The sequence below is a fragment of the Rhinopithecus bieti genome, unplaced genomic scaffold, assembly GCF_001698545.2.
Source record: "Rhinopithecus bieti isolate Rb0 unplaced genomic scaffold, ASM169854v2 scaffold_1060, whole genome shotgun sequence".
NCBI lineage: Eukaryota > Metazoa > Chordata > Mammalia > Primates > Cercopithecidae > Rhinopithecus > Rhinopithecus bieti.
This window is the reverse complement of record NW_016803381.1, coordinates 336210-345465: the sequence shown is the minus strand read 5'-3', so window position 1 is coordinate 345465 and position 9256 is coordinate 336210. Positions and strand designations below refer to the sequence as shown.

The following is a 9256-nucleotide window of genomic DNA, read 5'->3' as shown; positions in this document are numbered from 1 at the left end:
ATTTAACAACACATAGTTATATATTATTAATATAATACATATTATAAGTTATATATAAAACCCCTCTCTATATATTATATTTTATATATATAGAACTACCCATATATAAATATATATATTTTATCTATAGGAAATATAATAATTAGTGTATATCTTTGTAATACCAGAATTATATCCATATATATAATATATATCTATACATGTGTAGAGAGAAGAGAGGTTTTATATATATCACACCACACACCATATAGAGAGAAGAGGGAATATAGCTATAAAATATGTTTATATTATAAAACTCTTGCTGATATATACACATATATTTATATAGAAAGCCTCTATATATATATACATATAAAATTTATATATAAATATAAGTATTATACAAATCTACAGAGAGCCTATCTATATATAAATATATGATCTATATTTAATATACATATTCAATTACTATATAATGATATATATTAATGTATATTCTATTTAATATTTATAATAAATATATAATACATATTTTATGTATAATTTCAGGTCCTTTGCATATATATATACACATATATACACACACACATAGAAAGAGGTTTTTATTCATATATGTAAAACCCTTGTACACTGTTGATGGGAATGTAAATTAGTACAGCCACTATGGAGAACAGTATGGAGGTTTCTAAATAAAAACAAAAAAAAAAATCCTACAAATAGAATTACCATATGATCCAGCAATCCCACTGCTAGGTATATATCCAAAAGAAAGAAAATTGATGCATTAAAGAGATATCTGTACTCCCATGTTTATTACAGCACCATTCATGGTAGCCAAGATAGGAAATCACACTGTTTCTCATGGAAGAATGGATAAGGAAAATGTGATACATATAAACAATGGAATATTATTCAACTATAAAAATATGAAATCTTGTGATTTGCAACAACATAGAAGAATGTGGAGGACATTATGTGTAGTGAAATAGGCAGAGAAAGACAAATACAGCATGTTCCCACTCATATGTGGGAAGTAAACAAATCTGAATTCATAGAGATGGAGAGTAGAATGATGGTTACCAGAGGCTGGGAAGTGTAGTCGGCGGGGTGGGACAGAATGAAGAGGGGATAGTTAATGGGTACAAAAATACAGTTGGATAGAAGAAATGAGATTTAGTGTTTGGTAGCAAAATAGGACAACTATAGCTGATAATAGTTTATTGTGTATTTCCAAATAACTAAAAGAGTAGAATTGGAATTTCCTAACACAAAGAAATAATACCTGCTTAAGGTGATGGGTATCCCAATTACCCTGATTTGATCATTACACATTGTCTGATTGTATTACAATATCACATGCACTCTATAACTATTAGGTACCCATAATAATTAAAATTAAAACAAATTTTAAAAACACAAAGCATCTTATCTGTCCTTTCCTTTATCTCTTCAACATTTGTCTAGCGTGGTTTAGGCAGTACCAGAAGGGACGGGGCAGATAATACACTTCTAGAAGTAAGTCATGTTTATCTGTAACCATTTTTTTTTTTCTTTTTTGAGAGGTAGTCTCTCTCTTGTTGCCCAGGCTGGAGTGGAGTGGCGCAATCTTGGCTCACTGCAGCCTCCGCCTTCTAGGTTCAAGCGACTCTCCTGCTTCAGCCTCCTGAGTAGCTGGAATTACAGGCACCCGCCACCATGCCCAGCTAATTCTTGTATTTTTAGTAGAGACGGGATTTCACCATGTAGTTGAGGCTAGTCTCAAACTCCTGACCTCAGGTGATCCACCCGCCTCGGCCTCCCAAAGTGTTGGGATTACAGGTGTGAGCCACTGCGCTGGGCGTGAGGCATCGCTCCCGGTCCCCTTTTTTCCTACCAATATATGGTTAATGTTAATTCAAAACCATTTTCAAAGTAGCAGTGTCTATATCTAAATAGGATACAGTTTATGAATTTGCCAAAGCACCACCAATAAACAGAGGCAAATTAAGGTAAGTTTTACTGTGGACATAATAAAATTCATAATTTATCTGAACATAATCTGAAATAAACCACAATAAATAATTATAACATGTTCTGGTTTTACAATGGAAAGATCAATTTAACTGTTGATAATGTCCCTAAATGTCACTCAGATTTTAAAATCACTTAGTTCTATTTCAAGAGGAAAGTAAACTGAATACAAAATGTGTAATTAAAATGTAAAAACTCTAGAATAAAGGAGGATAGACCCTAAGTATTCACTGCACCAAACCCTCAACAGATGCAGAAATTTTCTCCACAATAACCCTGCAAACATTTCCGGTGCTGGGACTCATTTTCCAAGTCAGCTAAAACCATATTTGCTTTTCACTGTTTCTAAATTTTCCTACATGTTGCAAACTTGTTTTCTTAGAACCTCTGTCCATAAGTATGAGAATACGTGAATATTTTATATTTCTAAATAACTAAAATAGTATAATTGGATTGTTTGTAACACAAAGGATAAATGCTTGAGGGTATAGATACCCCATTTTCTATGATGTGATTATTACTCATTGCATGCCTGTATCAAAATATCTCATGTACCCCAAAGATATATACACCTACTATGTACTCAAAAAAATTAAAAATTAAAAAAAGTATGAATACACAATCTAGTCATTTGAATATACCAATTTTAGATATAATTGCAGGCAGGAAGTTTTCTAAATGATGTGACTATTTTATAATACATTTTTGCTTTGTTTCAGCATTCTCACTTTTAAAACATACTAATTTATGTGTTGAAACCTAAAAAGTAAAAATTTTAAAAGAAAGTTTACCTAATGAATCATGATTGTTTCTTAGATATGATATCTTTGTTTTATAATACTTATTTTATTAGCTCTCTGGAAATTAGGATAATTTGGTTTCATTATTATGCAATGTTACATCTAAAAGACATTTTAATATACAAAATCAAGCTAGTCATAAGGATGATGAGTTCCATTCTCCTCAATCTAAGGTTGCTCATTTTATGTCTTGACAAAGACTCTCTCTTTTGACCAAAACTTTAGTCAGGCTTCTCCAATTCCTCTGCTTGACTAGGCCAACACTGGGCTTCCTTCTTTGTTCTTGCAGGATCCAGTTTGAGCAAGAATCCTGTTAAGTTGGCTTAGGGAGAATGTCCCACCCTTGGTATCTGACCACCCTTGATATCCTATCACACTGGCCTGCCTTCAGCAATAATCCTATCAAGTTGGTATAGCCAGAAAGCTCTTACCTTTGATGTTTTTTCCTCCTGGTAATTTTCCATTTGCTGATCCCCGCCCTGCTCCTTGGTTATAAATCCCCACTCAGCCTTGTTGAAGTCAGAACTGAGTCTATTGTCTCTCCCTCACTGTGGGATTCCACTGCAGTGGTCCCTATACCTATCACTGGGGTCTACCTTGGATAACGTTTGCCTTAACATCTTTAACAAGTGTCATGATGAGTTTTTTTTCTTTAACAGTCTTCTCCAGTATGCCAAAAACTTGGGATATACAATCTTCTCTTCCTTTAAATCCCCCAGTCTCTCCCACTCTCCCCTCCATTTCTACTTTAATTCTCCTTCTTAACCTGAAAGCAGAAAACAGCTTGAGCCATTGGAGAGTCCTAAAAACAATCCCATTAAATAAAAGGCTCATTTTGGTCCTATCTTGGAATACTGTGACAAAGAAAATGCCACCACTGCAATCTAAGATGTTTCTTTGAAAAATATTCATAGCTTTCAATTCATTTCAACAATTATTTACTAGGTACCAGGCACTAGACTAGGACCCAGGCCTTATGTTAGTACTACAGTTGCAGTAAATATGTGTGACATTCTCATCCTTAAAAGGTAGCAATGCCAAAGACTCACAGAATGAAGAAAGCTAGGCAATACATGCCCTGTGATGTTTCAGCATGGTCCTAATGATCATGGTATTTTCCCAAGCGTAGATAATGCATGTAAACAGTGGTAACCTTTGTTTACATATGAGAGGTAAACAACTTGGACCTCAGTTAACACACAGATTTTAACTAAAATTATCATGTTAAGAAAACTTCATCATATTTAGAGATAAAGAATTTGCTTTATTGTATAAATGACAATTTCAACAAGGGTATAAATTAGGTATAATTATATAAACTGAATATTTACATCCAATTTACATCCATTGTTCTATTAATGAGCAGTTTTAATATATAATACAATTCAGAATGATAAAGATATCTACATTTAGGCATCAAAAAAAAAAAAAAAAAAAGAAAAGAAAAGAAAGAAAGAAAGAAAGCCAAGACAGGAAGTCTACTTGCCCACTCAGTAATTAACAAAGATTTATGTAAAATTCCCACAAATTGATCTCAGAATCACAGCAGCATTTTCTATTAACAAAAACTGTGAAATACTAGTAACTGTGCTTTATATAAAGCTGTTTGAGGCAATCTACATAGGAAATATTATCAAGATTCATAATTGCACAAATCTGAAAGGTCTTACATGTCTTATCACATATTACGCTGCTGTCATAACTCACAAAGAAGTAATTGTAGTATTTTATAAACTGCTTACTGTCTATGATTGCAAATTGTTTAGCTAATCCATATAAACTTTCCGGCTGCAAATCTTCAATGTCATAGGTCTGGGTCAGGATATACTCCAGCTTCCAGATGGACTCTCCCTTTAGATTCGCCTCTGTCAGATTCAGGTAATACTGCAACATATCCTGCAGTTAAGAACAGTAACGAAACCTGGTTCACTTTTTGGCACATAAGGCACTGTACAACAAGAAGCGTTCATGTTTACATTTCTGTGACATTTTAGGCTGGGCGCTGTGGCTCATGCCTATAATTCCAGCACTTTGAGGGGCTGCGGCGGGTGGGTTACCTGAGGTCAGGAGTTTGAGACCAACCTGACCAACATGGTGAAACCCCATCTCTACTAAAAATACACACACACACACAAATTAGCCGGGCATGGTGGTGGGTGCCTGTAATCCCAATTACTCAGGAGGCTGGGGCAGAAGAATTGCTGGAATCCGGGAGGAAGAAGTGGCGGTAAACCGAGATTGTGAGATTGCGCCACTGCACTCCACCCTGGGTGAGAGAACAAGACTTCGAAGAAAGAAAAGGAAAGGAAAGGAAAGGAAAAAGGAAAGGAAAAAGGAAAGGAAATCTGTGGCACTTTGGTAGCTTGAAATTGTCCATGATGTGAGTATTTCTGTCATGGATATTGGCAAACACTACAAATTAAGGCACTTTTCCCCTCAGTGAACTAGTTGTTAAACACTTGTCAGTACTCCAGTGTATGTGTGGTAATCTAGGCTTTATATCTAAACAAAGATAAATATTTGGAATGTGCATACTTACATTTTTGGCTTTTTCAAAAAAATGAAGTCTTATTACATATATTGTTGTATTTTAAGAAATTATTTAGAAATTATACAAGAAATTATTTTATATTTTAGAAATTATTTAGTGCTATATCAGGAGAATCTTCCCACATCGGTACATATGTACACATGTATATATACATCGGGGTCTGAACCTCAGATGCTGTGTATTAGATACATAAACACATATATAGATAGATATATACATGTGTGTGTGTTTTGGATCTGAGGTTCAGATCCAAAATTAGGCAACTGAAATTTATAGAAAAAATTCTTTTGGACTAATTTATCACACAATTGTTTCATTTCCCCAGACCAGATTTCTGCCACTGTACCTCCTCCCTCCGTTATTCTGGGGAATAACAGAACCATCTCCTACTTAAATTCATCTAGAAAAAAAAAAGCAGTTATACCAATAATGGCTTTAATTGACGTGAATTATTTTGAAATTATGTTTCTAGAAAGGGGAAGTTATCCAAACTGAAGTACCCATAAGCTAAATGGCCAGTCTTTTGTGCTAAATTGTTCTAAAGCAGGGAGCCATGAAGCTGCTCCAAAGAGCTTTTGTCCTAAATATCCAATTCAATTTTTTTTCCTTTAAAATAATTTTTTGGGTGGGCCCAGTGGGTCACATCTGTAATACCAGCAATTTGGAAGGCCAGTGTGGGAAGATCACTTGAGCCCAAGAGTTCGAGACCAGCCTGGGCAACACAGGGAGACCCCCATATCTACAATAGGAGTATAAAAATTAGCTGGACATGGTGGTGCATGCCTGTAGTCCTGCCTACATGGGAAGCTGAGCTGGCAGGATCACTTGAGCCCAGGAGTTTGAGGCTGCTGTAAGCTATGATCACACTACTACACTTCAACCTGGGTAACAGAACAAGAACTTGAAAATAAAATCTTGTTTGTTAACATTTATTAAGCATTTAGTATGAGCCAAACCTGGGTTACAAAACAAGAACAAGAAAATAAAATCTTGTTTAACATTTATTAAGCATTTAGTATGAGCCAAGCATTTTTCTAAGTGCTTTACATAGATTTGTTCATGCAATCCTCATAGCAACTCAGTGAATTAAATAATATTTTAATTCCCATTTCATGGATAAATACACTGGGACACAGAGAAGTTTAGAAATAATGGTTCATGAGAGGGAATGGTAACAGAGCCTACACTCTTCTTGATACTTATATTCGGGAGAAGAAGAATGAACATGGTTTAGTGAAACAGTATGTATACAAGTCCACAAACATGGCACTAACCAATGAAAGCATCTAAATAAATGTGAAGTATTTAGAAGAATAGAAACAGCCTTCCAAAGACTAACTTCGTCAGCTCGCACTTAGTAAGTCCTGGTAACATTGCAAGTATAAAAAAGAAGAAGGATGCCAGGAGATTTCAACATAAAATACATCTCACATGACTGTCCTGAGAAAAATTCAACTAAACTAATGAAAACTACAAGGATATGCATAAATATGGGGTCAGCTCTGAAATCTGCCAACTTACCAATAATTTGTAATCATGAGGATCATACTGAAATAGTCTGATACCAGGATTGTTGGTCTGTTTTTCTAAAACACTCTTCACTGGTGTAACAGCAGGAGCCACAAACAAAGAATTTACTGGACTTCCTGAACAAAACATATGCACATAAACAAACATTTTTAAATAATAGAGTTTAACTATGTTAAAAATATAAACAGGTTCCAGATTAAGAGATCAACAGACATAGCCAAGTGATATGTGATCATTGATGGATACTGACTTGAAACAACTCTAAAGAGACAATTTTGAGAAAATAGGGGCATTTTTGTTATTGATACTGGATAATTATTGTTGATTTTGTTAAGTAAGTTTGTGGTTATGTAAATTATCCATATATTTTAGCAATGAATATAGAATATGTAGTGCTGAAATAGATCCAGTGTTTGAGATTCACTTTCAAATACTCCAGCAAAAAAATTAAAAGAATATAAGGCCAGGTGCGGTGGCTCAGGCCTGTAATCCCAGCACTTTGGGAGGCTGAGGTGGGCAGATCACTAGGTCAAGAGATCGAGATCTTCCTGGCCAACACGATGAAATTAGCTAGGCATGGTGACACACATGTAGTCCCAGCTACTCAGGAGGCTGAGGCAGGATAATCGCTTGAACCAGGGAGGCGGAGGTTGCAATGAGCCGAGATCGCAGGGTGCATTCCAGCCTGGCAATAGAGCGAGACTCCGTCTCAAAAAAAAAAAAAAAAAAAAAGTGAAAATCTTGATAGATATTGAATATGAGTGATGAGTACATGGGGTTTGTTTGTATCATTCTCTCTGCTTATATATGTATCAATAAGAACTTACAAGTAAGAGCTTAATGTATTTTATTTTAAGCTGTTGTGTAAATTGTGCTTTGCTTTCTAAATTCTGAGAAATAAAACAAGTAACATCAAAAGAAACTTGAGTGTAGCAGTTAAAATAGAGTGATATTTCTTTAAACTCGAAGATTCAAAAGAAAATTTGAGTGAGCTGAGGGTTTCTGTGGCTTTTGTGTTGACAGCAAATAAATAACGCTGGCCCTGTGGAGCTAACAGGAGCTTATGTTGAAGAAATCCAGCTGCAGGCCTAATGTTACGATTTGGACACTCATCATACAACCATTGAGGATAATTCAGAAAAGGCTAGTGCTGGCAGATTTTAAATAAAATGTTTAATGTTAAATCAGGAAATTGACTGGATATTCACCGCTTTGCTCTAGACTCTTAGACTAGGGAGATGCAAACACAGCATTACATTACCTTTTTTATCTGAAAGAACCATAATGCTGTCTCGGTGAGTGTGTCCATAAAATTGTCCTACAATGACATCACTGTATTTTCGAAAATATCTATCAATTTCTCATTGTAGTATTCTCTGATTGCTGTGATGTTCTGTGAATACGGCAGATACCCCACTGGAACATGTGCTATGATGTACACCTGGAAAAGAAACACAAGGAGGCCTCATGAGAATCTTTCTACACATTCGTCACAACCAAATGACATTTGGATACCCAAGATTGAAAGTATATTAATTAAAATTTAGAAAGCAAATATGTCGTCTCTTCTATTTATAAATTATAGAGACAAAATTATAAAACTATTAAGGTCACTATATCTGCACACTGTTGATGATATAAGGTAACTGTGACTTCAGTCACAATTTTTTGAACTGGCCTCTTTTATACCAGTAGATGTCCACTAATCCTAAAAGCAGTAAAAGCAAGACAAAATAAAACTTGCAATGCAAGGTGACTCAGGCCTGTAATCCCAGCACTTTGGGATGCCAAAGCAGAGTTCGAGCCACCCAGAGTTTGAGACCAGCCTGAGCAGTATGGTGAAACCTTGTCTCTACAAAAAATAACAGAAAAAAAAAAATTAGCTTGGTGTGGTGGCATGCACCTGTAGTCCCACCTACTCAGGATGCTGAGGTGGGAGAAACACTGGAGACCAGGAGGCTGAAGCTGCAGTGAGCCATGATCGCACCACTGCACTCTAGCCTGGGCAACAGAGTGAGACCCCTGTCTCTTAAAAAAAATAAAATAAAATAAAATAAAACTACAATGAGTTGGCTAGGCATAGTGGCTCATACCTGTAATCCCAGCACTTTGGAAGGCCAAGATGGGTGGATCACCTAGGTCAGTAGTTCGAGAGACCAACCTGGCCAACATGGTAAAACCCCATCTCTACTAAAATACAAAATTAGCCAGACGTGGTGGTGGGTGCCTGTAATCCCAGCTACTGGGAAGGCTGAGGCAGCAGAATCGCTTGCACCTGGGAGGCAGAGGTTGCAGTGAGCCAACATCACGCCATTATACTCCAGCCTGGGCGACAGAGTGAGATTCCGTCTCAAAATAAAAAAAAAAAAGGCCGGGCGCGGTGGCT

At 35.9% G+C, this 9256-nt stretch overlaps 1 protein-coding gene across 3 annotated transcripts in view; it reads right to left on the bottom strand.

The window, feature by feature from the left end:
- Window positions 1-4032: 4032 nt before the first annotated feature.
- Window positions 4033-9256, bottom strand: part of SMPDL3A (sphingomyelin phosphodiesterase acid like 3A) — a 24861-nt gene continuing 19637 nt past the window's right edge. For all 3 annotated transcript variants that reach the window (XM_017881914.1, XM_017881923.1, XM_017881932.1), the window contains 2 exons: window positions 6862-6986; window positions 4033-4685 (listed from right to left, as the gene is read on the bottom strand). In XM_017881914.1, coding sequence (XP_017737403.1) covers window positions 4368-4685; window positions 6862-6986 — 443 coding nt within the window. In that variant the 3' untranslated portion in view covers window positions 4033-4367. The remainder of the gene's footprint in view (window positions 4686-6861; window positions 6987-9256) is intronic.